At 41.4% G+C, this 22,867-nt stretch overlaps 2 protein-coding genes across 3 annotated transcripts in view; both read left to right on the top strand.

The window, feature by feature from the left end:
• LOC146768883 (uncharacterized) overlaps positions 1 to 22,867 on the top strand; it is a 263,806-nt gene that overhangs the window by 51,357 nt on the left and 189,582 nt on the right. The window lies entirely within an intron of this gene.
• On the top strand, positions 11,038 to 19,400 carry LOC148003471 (disks large homolog 5-like). The gene is made up of 5 exons (XM_087568860.1): positions 11,038 to 11,188; positions 11,906 to 12,065; positions 13,403 to 13,534; positions 14,275 to 14,458; positions 18,609 to 19,400. Exons 1-5 carry the CDS (start codon positions 11,059 to 11,061, stop codon positions 18,612 to 18,614), a joined length of 612 nt encoding a protein of 203 aa, XP_087424986.1. The 5' UTR covers positions 11,038 to 11,058; the 3' UTR covers positions 18,615 to 19,400.

Genomic DNA, 22,867 nt, shown 5'->3' with positions numbered 1-22,867 from the left:
CCTCATAGGTAGCAATGAATAATCTAGTAAGAGCACCAGTGGAAGGGGAAGCCCTGGGTCCTGCTAAGACTGAACCACCAGTGAACTAGATTGTTGGGGGGAGGGCAGCAAGGGGGGAGGATGGGGAGGGGAACACCCATTAAGAAGGGGACGGGGGAGGGGGAAGTTTGCCCGGAAACCGGGAAAGGGAATAACACTCGAAATGTATATAAAAAATACTCAAGTTAATAAATAAAAAAATAGAAACGGTGGTTTTGCCTATATTGAATTCTGAGTTTCAAAATTATGGTTCATTTTTCTTTATTCCTTAATTAAGCTTTTTATTAAGTTTTTGATTAACCATTACACCCTTAGATGCACAGTGCTAGGATCGTAGTAGGTGCTCAATAAATCTCTGACCATCGGGGCAGAGGAATGATAAGAAAGTATGTATTTTCTGTAAGTTCTGTCAGTTTCGGGAACAGGTGATTTTAGGCTTACCAGTCATAGCTTGGTATCTGGTCCCACACAAGACAACTTGACAGAATCCCCTTTCGGGCCATTATGTTCAACTTATTTTTCTCTTAATCATTCTTGAAAATCATGGAAGTAATGTGGAAAATTGATTGTACCTGCAGTATAGCAAAAAAGGCCAGTCTAGATAGGTAAGCAGTTATGTTTGTCCATGAGCTGACGTCTTAAAACATCTAGATTTTAGGAATTTGGTGTTGTGTTTTCCAAAGACACATCTTACAACATACAGATAACGTCGTAATAGAATAAAGGAATCTTTTGATTTAGCACCAAATTCCATAAAACAATGACTACTGCACAGCTCTCTTGGCCATATGAATTACAGAAATTATATTTCACTTTTTTAAAGAAAGAACAAAAGTACTTAAGGTTGAAAAAAGCCCATTGGAAAAGGTCCCTGTAGTTTTTCTCTTTGGTTCCTTGTGCTCTTTCTAGAGGACGACTTTAAGAAGTCAGGGCAGTCAGGTTGTCATTGTGGTCAGGCAGTCCTGAGCAGATGGTTAAGCGATGTGCTAGGGTCCCATAGGCCAATGAGCCAAGCTGAAGAGGACAGGCTAGACAGTGAGCCTGACTGAAGAGCAGAGGCTAGCCAGTGAGCCTGACTGAAGAGCAGAGGCTAGCCAGTGAGCCAGTCTGAAGAGCAGAGGCTAGCCAGTGAGCCTGACTGAAGAGCAGAGGCAAGCCACTGAGCCAGGCTGAAGAGCAGAGGCTAGCCAGTGAACCTGACTGAAGAGCAGAGGCTAGCCAGTGAGCCCAGCTGAAGAGGAGAGGCTAGCCAGTGAGCCTGACTGAAGAGCAGAGGCTATCCAGTGAGCCTGAATGACGAGCAGAGTCTAGCCAGTGAGCCTGACTGAAGAGCAGAGGCTAGCCAGTGAGCCAGGCTGAAGGCTGAAGAGCAGTGATTTTAACCTTTATTTCTAAGTTCTTCAGTTTTCCTAAAATATCTACAAAAGTTTGCCTCCATAAAGTTTAGCTTTAAAGGTTCTCCTTGCTCTCTTCTTATCTCCTTTCCTCTTGCTCTTATCACACAATGATTTCCTTACTCTCAATGCCTTACTCTCAACGCTATGCCTTTATTTCTAAGTTCTTCTTCAGTTCTGTTCTGTTCTGTTCAGTTCTGTCTAAAAAGCTTTCTCTCTCTTTGTCCGCAGCATTTGTATATCTTTCTGAACACAGCATCACATGGTGAAAAGTTCACCACAAGTTTGCACAGGAATTCAAATCATAAGTTGGATAATCAGTTTACGACAGAGAATGTTTACATGCATATCTGTGAAGAGTAATCATCAGGATAAACTGTCACCATCTGTTACTGGCTCTGCACGTTCATGGAGAGTAAAAGCTGTAATTTTTATGAGAAAAGAATAAGTGAAATTACTTATAGGCAAATCCAGTCAATTATTTATGTTCAGTCCTTTCACCTATAGTAAATCATTGGTTCTCTTTTTATGAACCTTGGTTAATTGGTTAATACCCTCTTAGAATGGGCTCTAATTTGTAGATGCCTGCTTGGTATTGCAGAAGCAATTCACTCATGACACTTTAAGAATGGCAGGGTTCTCAATGCAATTTTGATTATCAGAAAGAACATAATAGCAGTCCTAATATAAAAGCTTAAAATTACTAATCTAATTTTAAGAATTCTTATAGAACCATCATTAGGAATTAAGAAATCATCTATTTGTCTATACATCATCACTCCAAGACAATACATCTTCGTTGCTCTGTGGTGATCTGCTCAAAAGAGTGGGGTAAAGAGCATGACAAATACAGAGGCAGATGCTTGAGGCCAACCATTCAGCTGAGAGCAGGGTCCCCAATGGAGGAGTAAGAGAAAGGATTGAGGGAGCTGAAGGGGTTTACAGCCCCATAAGAACAACACTAAGAAACACCCAGAGCTCCCAGGGCCAAAACCACCATCGAAAGAGTACACATGGACAGACCCATGGCTACAGCTGCATATGTAGAAGAGGATGGCCTTCTTGGGCACAAATGGGAGGAGAAGCCCTTGGTCTTGTCAAGGCTTGATGCCCCAGTGTAGGGGAAACCAGAACAGGGAGGCAGGTAGACCTGGATATTTGGGTGGGTGTGGTAAGACCTTCATAGTAGAAGGGGGAGGCGTGTTATAAGGGGTTTTTTGGATGGGAAACCAGTAAAAGGGATAACATTGGAAATGTAACAAAAGCCCTCTCTGGATGGACAGAGGCTAAGGTGCTCTGAGTCCCTACTTCCCTGCTCCCTTTGATGGCAACTGTGGTGCATGGTGTCAGCCTGGGACACTCCATGGGCTGCTGCTGGCACTGGTCCTGGCGTTCAGGGCCAAGAGCATGATGAGCAAGGAGCACATGGTTTGTCCCGATTCAGAGCAGGGCCAGTGGCCACCAGAGGAAAAGCACAGCTTCCTGTACGATCACGAGGTCTTCCTGGGCAAGGAGGACTCCAAGACCTTTGATAGCTAAGCCTGGCCGAGAGCAGGAGAGGCTGGGGAAAATTGTTGATCCAATCGACAGTGATGAAGGCGGCCTTGTTACTACTGAGGACCTGAAAGTTTGGACCAAACAGGTACAGAAAAGATACATCTACCATAATGTGACTAAACTCTGGAAGGATTATGATAGCGACATAGAGGAAAAGATCTCCTTGGAAGAATAGAGGCAGGCCACCTATGGCTACTACCTGGGAAACCTTGCTGAATTCCAAGATAGCTCTGATCATCACAACTTTAAAAAGTTGCCTCCACGAGATGAGAGGAGGTTTAAGGCCTTGACGGTGACCTGACAGCTACTCAGGTCGGGTTCATTGCTTTTCTGCACTAAGAGGATTTAGAACATATGAGGAGATTGTAGTTCTGGAAACCCTGGAGGATATTGACAAGAATGGGGATGGTTTTGTGGACCAGGATGAGTACATTGTGGACATCTTTTTCTCACGAGGACAATTGCCCTGAGACAGACTGGGTTTTGTCTGGGGAGCAGTTCAATGATTTGCCAGATCTGAACAAGGATGGGAAGCTGCTCTAGGATGAGATTCACCACTGGATCCTCCCTCAGGACTATGACCATGCACAGGCTGAGGCCCAGCATCTGGTGTATGAGTCAGACAAAAGCAAGCATGAGATACTGTCCAAGGAGGAGATTCTAGACAAATGGAACATGTTTGTGGGAAGCCAAGCCACCAATTATGTGGAAGATCTTATCAAAAATCATGATGAATTTTGAAAGACAGTCATCCTCATGTGGCCAATGGTCACAGCTTCCTGCGGATGTTCTGGGTTATTGCTATATTTGTAAAGTATATAGCAGTTGTGTCCCTAAACAATGAGAAACCTTTCTAAAGCTCAAAAAAATCATACATTGCACCAAACAATAATAGTAGGAGATTTTAACACCCCACTTTCATCAGTGGACAGATCAGGGAAACAGAAATTAAACAGAGACATAGAAAGACTAAGAGAAGTTATGAAACAAATGGATTTAACATATATTTATAGAACATTCCACCCTAAAACCAAAGGATATACCTTCTTCTCAGCATCTCATGGTACCTTCTCCAAAATTGACCATATAATCGGTCACAAAACAGGCCTCAACAGGTACAGGAAGATAGAAATAATCCCATGCATCCTTTCAAAAAACCACGCACTAAGGCTGCTGATCAATAACAACAAAAAGTACAGAAAGCCCACATATACATGGAAGTTGAAGTCAATGACAGCTTGGTCATTGGAGACATAAGAAAGAAATTAAAGATTTCTTAGAATTTAATGAAAATGAAGGTACAACATACCCAATCTTATAGGACACAATAAAAGCAACGCTAAGAGGAAAACTCACAGCTCTGAGTGTCTGCAAAAAGAAACAGGAGAGAGCATATGTCAGCAGCTTGACAGCACACCTAAAAGCTCTAGAAAAAAAATTGAGTAGAAGCAGGATATAATCAAACTCAGGGCTGAAATCAAACAAGAAGAAACAAAACCGAGAATCAAAAGAATCAGCAAACCCAGGAGCTGGTTCTTTGTGAAAATCAACAAGATAAATAAACACTTAGCCATACTAACCAGAGGTCACAGAGAGTGTATACAAATTAATAAAATCAGAAATAAAAGGGAGACATAACAACAAAATCTGAAGAAATTAAAAAGATCATCAGATCCTACTACAAAACATATATTCAACAAAACTGGAAAATGTGGAGGAAATGGACAATTTTCTATACAGATACCAGGTACCACAGTTAAATCAGGAACAAATGAACCATCTAAACAACCCCATAACTCATAAAGAAATAGAAACTGTTATTAAACATCTCCCATCCAAAAAGAGCCCAGGACCAGATGGATTTAGTGCAGAATTCTATCAGACCTTCATAGAAGAGTTCATACCAATACTGTCCAAAATACTCCGCAAAATTCAAACAGACAGAGCACTACCAAATTCCTTCCATGAAGCCACAATTACTCTTATACCTGAACCATACAAAGATACAACAAAGATAGAGAAATTCAGACCAATTTCCTTTATGAATATTGATGCAAAAATGCTCAATAAAATTCTTGCAAACTGAATCCAAGAACAGATCCAACCAATCATCCATCATGATCAAGTAGGCCTATGGCAAGGATGCAGGGATGGTTTAATATACAGAAATCCATCAACGAAATTTACCATATAAACAAACTGAAAGGAAAAAACCCCACATGATCATTTCATTAGATGCTGAGAAATCATTTGACAAAATTCAGTACCATTTTATTAATAAATTCCTGGAAAGATCAGGAATTAAAGGCCCATATCTAAATATAGGAAAATGCAAAATACATCCAACCAGTAGCTAATATCAAACGAAACTGAGAAAATTGAAGGAATCCCACTAAAATCAGGGACTAGACAAGGCTGCCCACTCTTTCCCTACTTTTTCAATATGGTACTTAAATTCCTAGCCATAGAAATCAAACAATGAAAGTAGGTCAAAGGGTAAAAATTAGAAGGGATGAAATCAAAACACTAATATTTGAAGATGATAAGATAGTATACATAAGCACCACCAAAATTCTACCAGAGAACTACTTAACCTGATCAACAACTTCAGCAAAATGTCCGAGTATAAAATTAACTCAAACAATTCAGTAGCCTTCCTCTACTCAAAGGGTAAACAGGCTAAGAGAGAAATGAGGGAAATGACACCCTTCAGAATAGTCCCAAATACTATAAAATAACTTGCTGTTACTAGAACCAAGCAAGTAAAAAATCTGTATGACAAGAACTTCAAATCTCTGAAGAAATTGAAGATCTCAGAAGATGGAAAGATCTCCCATGCTCAGAGATTGGCAGGATGAATATGGTAATTTGCCGTCATTTGGTATAACATAAAACTCAGGATAGCAAAAACTATACTCAACAATAAAAGAACTGGGGGAATCACCATCTCTGACCTCAAGCAGTATTACAGAGCAATAGTTTGTATGGTATTGGCATACAGACAGGCAGATCAGTGGAACATAATTGAAGACACAGAAAAGAACCCACACACCTATGCTCATTTGATCTTTGACAAAGGAGTTAAAACATCCAATGGAAGAAAGATAGTATTTTTAACAAATGTTGCTGGTTCACCTGAGGTCAACATGTAGAAGCATGCAAGTTGACCCATTCTTATTACCCTGTACAAAGCTTAAGTCCAAGTGGATCAAGGGCCTCCACATCAAACCAGATACACTAAAATTAATAGAAAAAAGTAGGGAAGAGTCTCGAAAACATGAGCACTAAGGAAAATTTCCTGAACAAAATACCAATGGCTTATGCTTTAAGATCAAGAATCGACAAATGGGACCTCATAAAACTGAAAAGCTTCTGTAAGGCAAAGGACAGTGTCATTCGGACAAAAAGGCAACCAACAGATTGGGAAAGAATCTTTACCAATCCTGCTTCTGATGGAGGGTAATATCCAAAGTATACACAAAACACAAGAATTTAGAATACGGTGGGCCAAACACCCCTGTTAATAAATGGGGTTCAGAGCTAAAGAAAACATTCTCAGCTGAGGAATATCGAACAGCTGAAAAGCACCTAAAGAAATGCTCACCATCCTTAGTCATCACGGAAATGCCAATCAAAACAAGCCTAAGAATCCACCTCACACCAGTCAGGATGGCTAAGATCAAAAACTCAGGTGACAACAGATGCTGGCAAGAATGTGGAGAAAGAGGAACACTTCTCCATTGTTGGTGGGATGGCAAACTGGTTCATGCACTCTGGAAATCAGTCTGAAGGTTCCTCAGAAAATAGAATATTCCACTACCTGAGGACCCAGCTATAACTGTCCTGGGCATATAACCAAAAGATTCTCCAACATACAACAAACACACATGCTCCAATATGTTCATAGCAGCCTTATTCATAATAGCCAGAAGCTGGAATGAACCCAGATGCCTTTCAACAGAGGAATGGATTTGAAAAATGTGGTACATCTACACAATGGAGTACCACTCAGTTATCAAAAACAATGACTACGTTCAATTCATAGGCAAATGGAAAGAAATAGAAAATCTCATCCACAGTGAGGTAATCCAATCACAGAAAAACACACTTGGTATGCTGTTGGGAGTGATGGCCTTGAAGCCCTCCATTATTGATGTTATTATTATGGTTAGCATTAACTATGACTGGGTTCATGGAAAATCCCCAGCCAGCTGCAGAAGACTAATACAAATGTGGTGGTCAAGATGAATAATCATATGATAACGTGTGACGTTAAGATACCCAATGTCATGACCTGTAACCTTTCTGAAAAACCAACATCCTGTTGACTAATAGATATGACAAACCTACGACCTTTCTGACAACCTGTCAACATCAGCCGAATCCCTGACCACATGAATATTGTGTCCTTGGCGTGGGTAAATGTTTCTTACTTCTCTCCTCTCTCTGTTACCCATTTTATGGTACAAATTCAGCCTTGGGGAAAAATAAAATTGTCGCCTTGATCAGACTCTTGTCTTGGAGTCCTTCGTCACGTCTCTTGTCCCCCATTCTCTTCCAGATTCTCAGCACCCCTCATTGACAGTATGCACTCATTGATAGGTGGATATTGACCAAAACCTTGAATTACCGAAGATGCAACAGATCTCAGGAAGCTCAAGAAGAAGGATGACCAAAGTGCAGATGCTCCCACTCCTTCTTAAAATGGGGAATAAAAATATCCATAGGAGGGGATATGGAGGCTAAATCTAAAGCAGAGACTGAAGGAACAGCCATTCAGAGCCTGCGCACATGTGGCCCATATATATACAACCACCAAAAATAGGTAAGATTGATGAAGCTAAAAAGTGCTTACTGAAAGGGACCGGATATACATCTCCCCTGAGAGACACATCCAGAGCATGTCAAATAAAGACGTCAGTGCTAGCAGTAAACTACTGAACTGAGAACACGACGCCCTTTATGGGAATTAAAAGAAGGATTCAAAGAGCTGAAGGACTTGCAACCCCATAAGAACAGTCATGCCAACCAAATAAACCACTAGCTAAAGACTATATATGGACTGACCCAGGGGTCCAACTGCATATGTAGGAGAGAATAGCCTTGTTGGGGCACCTGTGGAAGGAGAAGCCCTTGTTCTTAACAAGGTGGGACCCTCAGTGCAGGGGAATGTCCAGGAAGGGGTTTCTAAGTGGCGTGGATTGGGGGACCATAGATATGGGAGAGGGCACGGCAGGGGGGCTTATGGACCAAAAGCTGGGAAAGAGAATAAAGTTTGAATAAAAAATATATATCTATTAAAAAAACTAAAATTTTAAAAAATGATAATAATACTTAGATAATCAAAAAAAGAAAATGTGAATAAGAAAGAAATTTTAGGATTTGGAAAAAGATGAATGCCAGGTATTTGAAAAACTGTATGACCATGGTAAACACTTTAATATACGTGAGAAATTTTTTACATGTTAATGAACTGCATCTTTTTTTTAAATAGTGAATGGAAATACAGTTCCTTCCTGGCTGTGAGTCTAGGTATCCAGATGTAGTGGAATTCATTATTTGTTGAGTCCTGAACCTTTGAGTCTGCTTCTAACACGGCTTATGCCAAGGAAACTAGGCCAGGGTGATATCTAAGCCATTGACCAAACTATCTGGACTAACAATTACAGGTGAAATTCCACCTTGTAAATGTCAGGAGAGGAATAAAAGATACCTTTAAGGATTTAAAAAAAATGAAATGTTCCCAAAAAGTCCAATATAAAAGTTTAAAATAAAAATAACTTAGGAAATACAAAATACTGGGGTGCCATTCCACAATCATGATGTGTTTCTTCTGTGATAGCTTACAGATTAATTTACTTCTCTATGACTGTTTTCTTATTTCAAAGTAAGTAATGGCATCATCTGTGGAGTGGATGGTGAGAACAAAAGCTTTGCCTAACTTGAATAATCGATCCCTCCCGAGCACATGCTTAACATTCTAAGCACAGGCAAATTTCCTGAGGGGATTAAAAAACAAAATCCAAACATAAAACAGGAACAACAACGATTTAAAAACATTCTGCACGCTGGGTATGAAGGCATGTTACAACTTTAATCAGCTTTGTAGGTATTTCTAATAAACACACAAAGAAACAAAAATCCCATCACAGTCCTAGCAGTTGCATCCAACAAAGAGAGAGCTGTGAGGTAGTGCCTACTGCTTCTTTCCCCAGATACCCCTGGGCCTCAGGCCTGCATCCAGTGAGCTGGACCAAGAGCAGCCAGGTTGAAATTCCTGCTGCCATGGCAGGATTCTGCAGGAACATTTCCCTTTGACAACAAGGAACCTGTGTGGAGGAGACCTCTTGGTGAGTCCTCAAGGACTCTACGTGTCCTATTCTACAGGGAGAAGCCCTGCCAGGTCTTTGGCAAGGCCAGCCAGTTGTTTGGGGAAGTCTCTGGTCCTGTGGTAGAGGGTGAGGAATGGCAGAAAGAATGGCAGCTCCACTGAGAGCAAAGGATAACCCTTCTAGGTCTATGACCTCCTAATTAATTTATCTTTTCACCTGATGCCTATTCACATTTTCTTACTATCATACAACTGTGATCTTGATGAGCAGCTGGTCTCTTGTTTTCTTAATCAGTTCTTTGTTGTCACAGACATTTTTAACTTACTCCAGCCCATGAGACTTATTCATACCTTCTGTATGCAGTAGGACCCTTGGTGGGCCTGTCATCTCAAAAATAGAATGTTCAGTAATCCAAAAGATTGGACTCCAGTTTACCTCAGGCCAGGAAAGAAGTCAGCCACCATTAGTAAAAGAGCAAGGGAAAAATTACATAGAAAAAACAAGTGCCTTAATTAGAAGAAAAGATCCTCAACTTCTAAGGGGTGCACATCTGCACCCCTCTCTTCTGAGCTTTGTAAAGTGATGTTGTATAACTCTAGATGGTAGTAAAAGGCAGAGCTCTTCCCATAAAGGTCAAACATGATTTTCACTCTTACATCTGTGAGGTGGGGTGGCATTATAGCACACATTCAGGTGGAATTATAGCACCAAGGATAAGAAGACAGAATCCATATATCACAATGCCAAATGGACTCCCTCCTCAACTTATGGACCCATTAAAATTGAGGTTCAACCTGAACTGAGGCCATTCCACTCCCTTCCCATCCTCCTGATTCTTATGTTTGGTAGGAGTAAAGGATCATGGTGCAGCCCCCAATATTCTCATGCCTAGATTTGCCTATTCAGGAAGAATGATATTGGAGAAGTGATGGCTATGTGGTTACAATGTAGTAACACAAGCTCCAAGTTGACATTTGCTCACTGATGTCCAATTTAATTGTCTTGTTATATTTGAGAAAGGGAGGATGCCCTACTTTATATATAAAAGGGAGAGAAATTTATTATTTTATATATGCCCTGTAGTTGGTCCCTATGTTCCCAAGAAAAAGGAGTTTTTATTGCAAAAAAATAGGATTATATACCATTGATTTTGTGAAATACATGGCTATGTAATTGGAAACAATGTCAGCTGTCAAGGACTGCACACTAATCAACTATTTCTCGGTTTCATATATTCAGAGGTATAGAAGAAACACATTGGCCTCCAGAAAAAGGGAAAAGCTTAGGAATCGAAATGTGTGTCACATGCATTTTCTCAGGTAGTAGATTTACTTTTAAGAAAAAACTGCCTCCCCCTTGGCCCCTAGAGATTTGGGTGCTAAGAAAAATCTGTTCTCCAATTGAGGGTTGTAAGCAACTCTCCCCAGCAAAAGCATTGTTGACTTTTTATGAAGCAGAGAGAAACATCTAGCTTTGAAATAGAGGTTGCCAAATGGTATTCCCAGTGACACATGAGAGACTGGAGGAAAGGGTCTCCACAGAAATTCATCACTTTGGAGAGAGTTGGTTAGTAGGTAGGCCATAGAACTTTCCATTGTCTTCATCAGTAAGCCCTTCACTGGACAATCTTTTGTATCTAAGAGATCCCTAGAATCTTCTGTGATGTCACCAGTGTTGTGGTGACACCAACTGCCTTTGGCATATTACTTCAGTTCCCTTTGGGTTCACAAGCAGGCATGTTTCGCCAGCTGCTCAGGCTATTTCGGAAGGAAAGGGGAGATCAAGGAGAGACCACACCAGGTCAGAGGGAAGCTGACCCCCTCTCTAGTGAAACAAGAAGGAGGAAATCATGCTGGGGAAGGCTTGGTGAGTCCTAGGCAGAGTTGGGGAATATCCTCAAGGAGGTAGGTTTGAGATGTGCCTTCTAAGACTAGGCCTTACAAGCAGGAGCCTTGGGATTTCTCAAAGGCAAACCAAGAGTCAAGAGTTCCTACTCTTTAATTTGAGAGAAAGCCAGAAAATGGTGCCTTCAGTGTCTTTTCTTGAAGCTTTTTAAATGTCAGTGTCAATGAATGGCAGGAGGAGGCACTGTGAGATTAACAATGTGACTATCCATGGTTGGGAGTTTAAGCACTTCATCCTCTAGATTACTGTAGGTTACATAAGTCTCTGATGGCAAGAACAAGGAAGGATGCACCCCTAGTCTTGAATTGAGTTCTTAAACACTTTGGGCTGGACCACACTTGGTTAGAGCTTGATGGTGCTAAGCATTATGAACTCCAGGATTGACTGCACCACATCTGATATGAGATAACATTGTCCCAGATGTTTATGTATCAGTCAGGTTATACTTTTCAGGGTGAGGGGTCCTGTAATAGTGAGTGTGGCACGAGTATGGCATTAGAGGTTGGGAAGAGGGACATAGCTTAAAAATCCACCTTTAAGAAAGCTTTTCTGCTCTTTTAGGGATTCACCCAGTCTCTACCATTTTCCCTTCCTCAACCTCCTCTTGGGATTCAGAAGGATCTTTTCTGCCTGTGGTCCATCAAATATACAAATTCACTTGGGTTTATCTTTCTATAGGTTTTGGTAGGAAGGCATCATCCCAAAGTGTCATCAGTAAGCAAGAGGAGCTTCTAAAGGAACTGGAGGAGCTCAAATTTGAAATCAAGAAGTGTCAATTTGAGAGGGATGAACTTTATCAAATCCTGGACCTTTATATCTATGATGAGTGGGACCACAGGTAGTCATTATGCCCAGTAACCTGTTCACTGTCTTGTGCTCTCTTTCTGCTAACCCGAGATTTCCTCATAGCACGAGAGAGTTTCACCTCTCATGCTGGATTTTAAGGAGCCTTGGCAGGCATTACCTTGTGAGATAAGCTAGGTGCTGTGTGTTTAGGGTTAACCTTTTTTGTAGTTTAGCCTGAGGTGGTTGGAGAGGCATTGGTTCTGTCAGCAGCTGGAAGGCCCTGGTCACACTTGCTGCAGCTGTGGGAGTGAATGAAATGCCTGCACGGCATCACTCTTTCCTCTGAATTTGTTCATTATACTCTGATTCTATGGCACCTCCATGCATGTAGTTGGCATTCTAAATGTGTTTGGATATGGGTTGGTATGTATGTATGTGGAAGTATATGTGGTGTTTACTCAGGATCAGGACATCTGGGACCTTTGATGGGGTCTGAGGATTTGTTTGATCAACAGTCTGCAGGTCATGAAAGTGATGAGTACGTGGAGGCCCACACTGATCAACAGAGCACTTTGCTCCTTCTGTATACCTTGGTGGCACCGAGGACTCTCCTGAGGGGAGGAGGTGCTATAAATCCTCTTCCCTGTCAAACTTAGTTATGCCCTCTGGGAATTCATGTAACTATAGAAACCAAGGATTGAGTATACCTGCTTTCAAAACAAGAGAAATGTCATCACAGCTTTCGCTGGGCCCAAAGCTGTGGCACAGACTGGAGCAATCTTCTTCCTGAACTAGTCAATTCCATCATGCTTACCTGGCCAGCTCTTGAAGGTCAGGTCCCTCCAATTGGTACCGTGGCTCAGTTCTCCTGTGCCCAGGATAATAAGTTTAATCAGTACAACTACTTCAAAGGAGCAAGTATGTGCTATATACTGGGTTTAAGTAATTGAGAGAACAGTCTGATTTCTCCTAATTTTTTTTACCTGCTTTGATCGTTAGTTTTTTATTTTTTTAACTATCCAGTGATGGTTTATTGTGACCTAGAAAGGGTCACTGTGGGAATAAATTCTTGACAGTTGTTATTCCAAACAGGCAGGTCTCAGGCTCTGCCCACTCCTATATAGTAAGTCTTTGCAGAACCATATCTCCCCAGGCTTTTAAGGAGTCCTTATTTCAAAACAAAATTTGCTTATTTACATGGAAATATTTTCTGTGGATTGAGTCTCACTATTGGGTTTTGGTCTGGTTTTTGACTTTGCCACTTTCTTCCCTTCCACCATTCCTTGAATTTGAACTTTTTTATTATATATATTGTTATTTACATTTCTCCTAATTCTGAAATCGTGAGTTCAGATGGTTATTTGTTCCTTTGGCCATGACCTAACCCAGGCTGGATGTCGAATTGCCAGTACTTCAATCTGAACATGAGATGAGAATGATGGCTATGCAAATGATGACCAACTCAATAAGTGATGCCATGGAGAGGTACAAGGAGCTCATACAAGTGAACAGTTCCTACCGGTGAGTCGCTGACAGAGATGAGAACCCAGCACTAGGCAGGGAATGCTTCTGTCCTGTATGACTTTAACAAAAGTCAGGGCTCTGGTTCCATGGTGTTTGACTCTTAACAAGAAGGCTGCCTCCTGGCAAGGGTCTTAGATTTGTAGCTCTTGGACTCAGTTGTCCTACATGTGAAGGGTGTAGAAGACCCTCCAATTGTTATTTTCCCCGTTAAAGTTCCTCTAGATAGAAAAGGTTTGCACCATGATGGGAATATCAATGAACTGTGAATCTCTAGGACTCTGACAGGAGCTTTAAAGATCTGTGATCCATGAGAAACACATGGAAAGATTGTATAGCTATTGTGTCTTCAACTACCCCTCAGAGGGGCTTTCCCCACAACGTGAAGATGGTTTCACCATACCATGGACATACGAGCTCCCTTATGGACCATCTCTTCTTCCTTGATTTATATAAACCGTCTTAGTGTCAGGATTTTTAGAAGTATTTTGAAATGTGGAATGTGGATTCTGGATTTGACCTCCTCTAATTGGTGCTAACTTGTATAGTGTGGCTCTATTCTGGGGATTGTGGAATGTTGATTCTGGATTTGACCTCCTCTAATTGGTGCTAACTTGTATAGTGTGGCTCTATTCTGGGGATTTCTGAGGATGAGGACCCTTGAAGGGATGATTGTACTTGCAGGAGTGACAGGCAAATAGAAGCTGGCTGGGATTTACCATTTTTTGATTGTGGTTCAGCATCAGGCAATCCCAGCTCCTACGTGAACAAGCTCAATTGAAGAACAATATACAGATTTTGCTGAATGAGAAGAGAGAACTGCTGGTGGAGCAGACTGAACTGCCAGCATCCTCTGTGGAGAAAAAGAGGTTCTGTGAAGAGGCCGGAATGAACATCTGTGACCCCAGAGCCAAGCAACAGCAGGTAGGGTTAGGGCTCAGGGTCGGGTTGTCCTCAGGTCTTACCATAACCATAGACAAACCAATGTAACTGTCTATTGACTGATCCATGTCCTGACCTAGGTCTCATCCAAGTGTTCATTCAGGTGATGGTTTACAAGGCCCTCTGTTGAGATAGCCCCTTTTCAAGAAACTGCATGTTTGGAAAGCAAATGCTCCTGCTCTTTGAGAATCTGCACTTCATTAAGGGAGATAGGTTGATCACACAGCACAGCACTACATGCCATTATGTATGGAGGGTGCTATGTGCGAGCCCTCTTTAGACTAGAACAGGGCTTTGAGGGATGAAGCAAAAGCCTGGAGCTCATTTTCTTTACAGGGATCGTGTGAGACTCAGGAAGTAAGTAGTTTTCAAGGAGGAGAGCCTGGTGGAAATGCCAAAGAAATAGTTCTCATTGTCATTTGTGGTGGCTTTTGTTCTTCTTCCCCTCATGTCCCTGTATATGAAGATGGTGACTTCATGCTTCATAGATCTTGGGTAACTACAGAGCCAGTGTAACAGCATGTCAGTCCTGTCTTATTTGAGTGCTCCTGGAGAGTTCATAACTGGGCCTTACAACCTGAAGCTGGTTAGAAGACCAAGGATGTGGAAAAGGTTTCTCAAAGGCTGAGGGTTGGCATGAGAGATTTGAGACTTCAAGAACAAAGTTATCCATATGTACCCCCAATTCTCACCAAGAAAGGTGCATTGCTGTGCTGACCTGCATCTTAGGGAGCATGCGGGGAGGCCAGTTCATGACATGCAGTTTTGTCCAGTCATTATCTAACTTAGTCCTTTAAGCCTAGGTCTCTCAACAAACATGAAGCTTCCTGTTTTGTGCTGGCCAGCAGTCTTTGCATCATTCGTCCAGTTCCAAGTGGAGCCCCCTCTCTTATTTGTCTCAACACATTCTTAAACCATTCAGCTATTTGAAAAATAAGGATTAGATTTCTTCACTTTACCTGAACAGAGTTATCCCCCGGGAAGATTCTGGATTGTCTTATTGGCTTCACCATGATCTTGCATGGAATCCTAGAGTGCAACCCTCTGCTGACATTGCTTTGCTGACTATATCATGGGCACTGCATTCTTTCAGGATAGATTCCCTCTCAATATTGTACACAGTGCCGCATTTCAGAAAATTCACTGTATGTTATTTATTTAGCCTTTTTCTGACTGACATTGAGGTTGTTTTAATATCACAGGAACTCTAATGTGATCAAATGTTCCTCGGAAGTGACCATGAGTTACTGTCTTCTCTGATGCTTCCAAAGTCTTCTATGAAGGAAACAGGGTAGTTTTAGTGAGGGGCCTATGATGAGTCAGCATAGAGCTTGATGGAGTCTTTTCCTAGAAATCTCTCTCTTGGGGATTTAATGTTGTGTTGTTTAGGCTATCTGTGCAGAACATGTAACTTACTTGTCGGACCAGCAAGTATCTGCATAGAAAGGTTTCCTGAAGTGGAAATGAGTACGGGCCAGGGCAGCACAGCCTGCTTGAGTCTAAGAGACTTGTACACAGCATTGTTCCCACTAATTCCTCACTCAACAGGAAATGTGCTGCATAAGAGCAAAGTTTTCATTTGTGCATGCGAGTGTGTATCTGTGTGTCTGTGTTTGTGTGTGTGTTTGTGTGTGTGTGTGTGTGGTGTGTGTGGGTATGTGTGTGTGTGTGTGTGTGTGTGTGTGTGTGTGTGTTTGCAGTAGTGAAGGTGTGTTTCCCTCTATTTCCAAGTTTCATGAGAAAAGTACTCTAAGCATTCACTTTACATCCATGAAACATGAAATAGAGCTGCCCAGTCATTTGGCATCTCCATCTAGCTCTGTACAGCAAAAGGACACTTAAATTACTAATTTATTCTGTTTCCAAAAATTTCAGAACAGAATTATCTTGTGAAGTCTGGGGGAGGAGTGGAAATATGTTCAAGTGAGTCGTGTTTCACAGGGGTAACAAATGGTACAGGCCTAGAGCTTGCAGGTCCCTTTTTGTTATGGTGTAGAAGCAGGACAATAAAATCCTTTAGAAATGCAACCCCCAAAAAGAGGACACAAAAACACCTGTAAAGTTAGATTTTCAAGTGATTAGGGGCAAAACTACTGATCTGCATTGAAATCCTTTGGAGCACATCAAAGGAATGGAGTACTGGGAGGTAAGGGCAAGGCTTCTCTAGAAAAATCCATGAGTTTATTCTGCTTCTCTTTTCTTTGTGAATTGTGAAAGCCCACTGGAAGGTTGTGTCACTCACTGTGTCTTCTCCAAGGTTGCTTTCCACATTGCCTGCTACCATTTCTTTCGAGCTACCTTGGCACACTACAACTTCCCCTGGGAGTTTGGCTTGGATTTTATTCATTGAGAATTTGAGTTGCTTGGAATTGTATCGTCATCCAGAAAAAGTCCCATAGCTATGCTGTGGTGCAAGAACAGGGTAGTTTCAGGAGGCCCTTTAGGTGCACAGATTATACAAAACGCTCCTCTATGTTATCTGTGTAGCATTCTGCAAGTGCTGTCGATCAACACTTTCTCTCAGTTAATTTCAGCCTCAATGGGTTAGGAGAAATGATGAGCTTCAAATGGGTCTGACAGTGTAAGAACAGGTAGCCCTATGAGAAGCCATGTTCAGAAAGTGGAACAGAAGTTTTAGTTAACCCAGTGATTCCACAACAAGGAGTAGGTATTGCCATTGCAACTAGGGAGCATCAATGTTGTAGTGGTCCCAGAGTAACCTTGAAGGAGAATCTATCCAGACGTCCATCAGCCAAGGAGTAAAAGTGTACCATACGATGGAGCCCTTCCATAGATTCTAATTCAGTGTGAGATAATCCATGCAAGCTTTTACTTACTCATTCAAATTATCTGTGGAGCAATCACATTACGGGGAGAAAATTTGTTGATTTGGATCCTGGTTATGGAGATTTCCTATGATTCTAGCTTTGGGCATGAAGTCACTCAGGCTATGGTAAAGACAGCTCTGATTAGAAGAAGTTGCACACTTTGGGGAATTTCTGAAAGAGTGAACAAGAACAAGAGTCTAGTCCACCACCAACATATGATCCTTTGCTGAGCAACAAGACAGCTCTACACAGCCTTTGGGACTTGCTAAGCCAGATTGTTAATGGAGAAAGAACCCTGAGTCTATGACGGTTTATGGGAGGACAGCACATCACTGACTGAGCTGTCTATAGGATCTGGCCACTATGTACATATCCCACTCAACATTTGTTTTTATGCCTCCAGCGAATCCTGGGGAATCTTTACATTAAGCATTAATGTTCAGGTAGGAACACAGGCTGGAAGAAGCCATTTGAATATCTTTCCCTATATAAATACCCTTTTTGGGTGGATGACCACCCCACCTGGATTTCAGCCTCAGGCAGCTAAAGAGCTACTCAGAGTATTGTTCTGGTACAGTTCATGTGAATTTTGCCCATGAAACAATATATATGATCCTCTGGATTTCTTGCTATGTTCTACTCCTTTCTTCCTGTGATCTCTCCGGAAAGATCTGAGGACATTTTCTCTTCTGTCCTCTCACAAATTGCCTTACACTAGCCATAGACTTACAGGGGTGCTGTTCTGTTTCTACATCATAATCACCTTTAATGTCCGTGTGTACGCTGGGAAGATTTACATGGAGCACATTCTCAGTGATTACAGGATCTATGCAGTGAGCATGAATTTGAAGTGAGATGGCTTCTCTGTGTATTTGCAGACTCAGTGGTTACAAATGGAAACTAGACGGGTTCCTTCAGTGCTAACATAATCAGAAATTTCACCTCAATTCTGGGCATGTTCTCCAGAAGGAATCCACATGGTATTCTAGGTTGCTCATACCTCTCTTGAACTCAGATTCAGACATAGCTACAATGTTATTATTCAATGTCATATACCTGGACCAGTGGGAAAAAATGCTCATTTTTCTCTTAATCCCAGTACAGTGCATAGTCCACAGTTCAAATTCTAGCAGTTTGAAAGGTGAGATATAAATCCAAGCGCAGGTACTCTAGGACACTTGGGGATGCAGGGACTGACCTCAGCTGACAGGTCATGCTGGATTGTCCAACTGAATAGAGCTGATATAAGGGGGAGAGCTGAATTGACAACCACTCACTAAACCTTTTTTCCCTTGCTCTGCTAGGTCTGAAATTCTCCAGCAGAAACTCGAACATGACACAGTCCAGGACAAGATCTCCCTTGGAGAGAAGTGCTACAGGAGGAGAACTAAGTGTGCACAGCAAATACACAACTATTGCATCTCACCTGTAATTTCCATAGCAATTGTGGACTGCATTTTCCTCCTTTAGTTTGATTTCTTTGGATTGAATACCCTGTATTTTCACCTTGCCTCTCTCCAGCAAGTGTACACTTTTGGAGGGACTCAGAGAAGTGCTGATGCACATCAATCAAGAGCTGCTGGTCATCCAGAAAGACTGTGCACGTGTAAATTTGTACCTGTCCTGATGGGTCATCCAGAACAGTTTCGTGGAGATCAGTTCACAATATTGGAAAGACTTTGTGACAAAGTCTGTAATATCATTTACACTCAGTGTTGGATGGCTTTTTCCTTAATACCTCCACTCCAACAAAACAGACCTACTTCCACTCCTCTTGAAAAGATTATTACCATCACTAACTGCTTGTCTACTATGTCTCCAAGGCAAGCCACAGGCTATAAGTCTATTCTGCAAAAGGAGCAGCAAAAAATGCTTAGTGCAATTCCTCTATTTAAAGTTTGGTTAATTTTTAATTATTTTGGTTATTTGGTTCTCCTTCTATTCATTTGAAGATTTGTTATTTATCTGTTGTTGTCGTTTTGTTCATTTGCTTTTCTATTTTGATAAGGATATAGACTGTATATATTGACTACCTGCATCTGGTTACTATCAAGTAAATTGGATGTATTCTGGTCAATAAAGGAGTAATCTCAAACACTTCACTCTTAAGAACCTTCTTTATTGATCATTAGTGTCAACATCTGAAGTCCCACAGCTATCAGGGAGGGATGGATCTCGGCATTCTCATGGCGACTGGGCATCAAATCACTTCCCAGTCAGACTGAGATTCACAGGCATTTATACAGTCACTGTGCACTGTTTTTCCAACTCTGAATTTCAACTTCATCATGCATACATTATCCACTGTGTAGGCTTGCTGTCAAATATATAGTTACCTCTAAATTATACTCTGTCGATGACAGTTTTGACCAAATTAATAGGATAAACATTAATTTTTCTGTAACACCTCCCAGGACATATAAACATGGTAGAAGGGAGTTTAAAGCCATCGGTAATCCTGCACCCAAATCCCGGGGCAGAAAATGCTGAACACCCAGGAATGCAGATAATCCTGAAACCACAGGAAAGAAAGCCACTTCTGACGAGCTCTGCCCACATCTCTGGCCCAATATTAATCTGCATGATGCCTCTGGAAACAGGAATAGAGGAGCAGTCAGTGGCAGGAACCTGCTTGGTTCAGCCTGGGCCCAGAACCTACCTGGGCCCTGAGCATGTTTGAAGAAAACCATAGCCATACAATTCTCTGTTTCCTGACTGTGGCTTATTTTGATTCGAAGCTCAAAATACCATTTTGTTGTTGTTGATTTTTAGTTGGATATTTTTCATTTCGAATTCAAATGTTATTCCTTCCTTGTTTTCCAGAAATAAGTCTGAATACCATTGCCCTCCACCTCTGCTATAAAAGTATTCCCTTCACCAGCCATACACTTTCCAAGCCTAGGCAGGACCAAGGGCTGCTCATTCCATTTGTGCCCAAGAAGACCATCCTCTGATACACATGCAGATGAGGCCATGGCACAGTCCCTGTATAGTGATTGGTACTGGTTTAGTCTCTGGGAACTCTGCTTGGCAGCCATGGTTGTTCTTATGGGGTTGCAAGTCCCTTCAGCTCTTTCAATCTTTCTCTAATTCCTCCAACTGAGGTCCAGTTCTCAGTTCAATGGTTTGCTGCTAGCATTTGCCACTCTATTTGACATGATCTGGCTGTGAATCTCAGGAGACATCTATATCCAGTTCCTATCAGCCTGCACTTCTTAGCTTCATCCACGTTATCTAGTTTGAAGGCTGTATATGTATAGGCCACATGTTGGGTAGACTCTGAATGGACATTCCTCTAGGCTCTGTTTTAAACTTTGCATCCCTATCCCTTCAATAGGGATTCTTCTTCTCCTTTAAAGGAAGGAGTGAAGAATCAGCATTTTGGTCATCCTTCCTGAATTTCATTTGGTCTGTGAATCTTGGAGAATTTGAGCATTTGGCCTAATATCCACTTATCAGTGAGTGCAAACCATGTGTGTGTTTTTGTCATTGGGTTAACTCACTCAGGATGATATGTTTTAGTTCGTTCTCTTTGCCTATGAATTTCATGAAGTCATTGTTTTTGATATCTCTGTAGTACTCCATTGTGTAGATGTACCACAATTTCTGTTTCCATTCCTCTGTTGAAGGGCATCTGGGATCTTTTCATTTTATGACTATTATAAATAAGGCTGCTATGAACATGGTGGAGCATGTGCCCTGTTGTATGTTGTAGCATCTTTTGGGTATATGTGCAAGAGAGGTATAGCTTTGTCCTCAGCTAGTGCAATGTCTAATTTTCTGAGGAACCTCCAGACTGATATCCAGAATGGTTGTACCAGTCTGCAATCTCACCAACAATGGAGGAGTGTTCCTCTTTCTCAAATCTGCAAAAGCATCTTCAGTCACCTGAGTGTTTGATCTTAGCCATTCAGACTAGTGTGAGGTGGAATCTCAGGGTTGTTTTGATTTGCATTTCCCTTATAACTAAAGATGTTGAACATTTCTTTTGGTGCTTCTCAGCCACTCCATATTCCTCAGCTATGAATTCTTTGTTTAGCTCTGAACTGCAATTTTCAATAGGGTTATTAGTCTCCCTGCAGTCCAACTTCATGAGTTCTTTGTATATTTTGGATATTAGCCCTCTATCAGCTCTAGGATTAGTAAAGGTCTTTTCCCAATTTGTTGGTTGCTGTTTTGTCCTAACCACAGTGTCCTTTGTCTTACAGAAGCTTTGTAGCTTTATGAGGTCCCATTTGTCTATTCTTGATCTTAGAGCATAAGCCATTCGTGTTTTGTTCAGGAAATTTTTTCCAGTGTCCATGTGTTCAAGATTCTTCCCCGCTTTTGCTTCTATTAGTTTGAGTGATCTGGTTTGATGTAGAGGTCCTTGATCCACCTGGACTTAAGCTTTACACAGGGCAATAAGAAGGGGATGATTTGTACTACTCCATATGCTGACCTCCATTTGAACCAGCACCCTTTGCTAAAAATGCTATCCTTTTTCCACTGGATGCTTTTGTCTCTTTTGTCAAAAATCAAGTGCCCATAGGTGTGTGGGTTCATTTCTGGATCTGCAATTCTATTCCACTGGTCTATCTTCCTGTCTCTGTACCAATACCATACAGTTTTATCACTAATGATCTGTAAACTGCTTGAGTTCAGGGATGGTGATTCCCAGGGAAGTCCTTTTATTGTTGAGGATATTTTTAGCTATCCTGCCTTACTTGTTATTCCAAATGAATTTGCAAATTGTTCTGTCTAACCCTATGAAGAATTGGAATCGAATTTTGATGGAAATTGCATTGCAACTGTAGGTCACTTTGGGAAAATGGCCATTTTTACTATCTTCATACTGCCAAGCCATGAACATCGGAGATCTTTCCATTTTCTGAGACCTTCTTCAATATCTTTCTTCAGACACTGGCATTCTTGTCACACAGATCTTTCACTTGTTTGATAAAAGTCACACTGAGGTATTTTTATATGATTTGGGACTATTATGAAAGGTGTCATTTCCCTAATTTCTTTCTCAGCTTGTTTATCTTTTGTGTAGAGGAAGGCTACTGATTTGTTTGAGTTAATTTTATACCCAGCCACTTTGCTGAAGTTGTTTATCAGGCTTAGGAGTTCTCTGTTGTAACTTTTGGGGTGTCCCATGTGTACTACCCTATCCTCTGAAACAGTGATATTTTGACTTCTTCCTTTCCAATCTGTATCCTTTGGACCTCTCTTTGTTGTCTGAGTTTTGGCTAATGCTTGGGACAACATACAATGGAGACATCTCAGTAGCCCGCAGTAGCTTTTTGTAAAAACTGGTTGTTTCCATTTCTCCATACCTTAGCCCTGGACAACGGCTGTATAAATTTCATTTGTGTGTGTCTGCCTATCAGTTGGCCTTGGTGTGCACAATTATTGTATTATATCTGACTTTCCTACTTCTTTCTCCTTCTGCTCTGGTGAATTCTGTGAAACTAGATGTTCCTTGATGTTATGATTCTTAGACAATTGGAAATTGATGCATAGGGGCACAGCACAGCACAGCCCTAGTGGCCCAGGTGGATACTGTGTGTTCTCATCTTGG

The sequence above is a fragment of the Rattus norvegicus genome, chromosome 9 (assembly GCF_021556685.1).
Source record: "Rattus norvegicus strain SHRSP/BbbUtx chromosome 9, alternate assembly SHRSP_T2T, whole genome shotgun sequence".
Lineage (NCBI taxonomy): Eukaryota > Metazoa > Chordata > Mammalia > Rodentia > Muridae > Rattus > Rattus norvegicus.
Note: the sequence above shows the minus strand (reverse complement) of the source record. Positions and strands in the feature narration are given on the sequence as shown.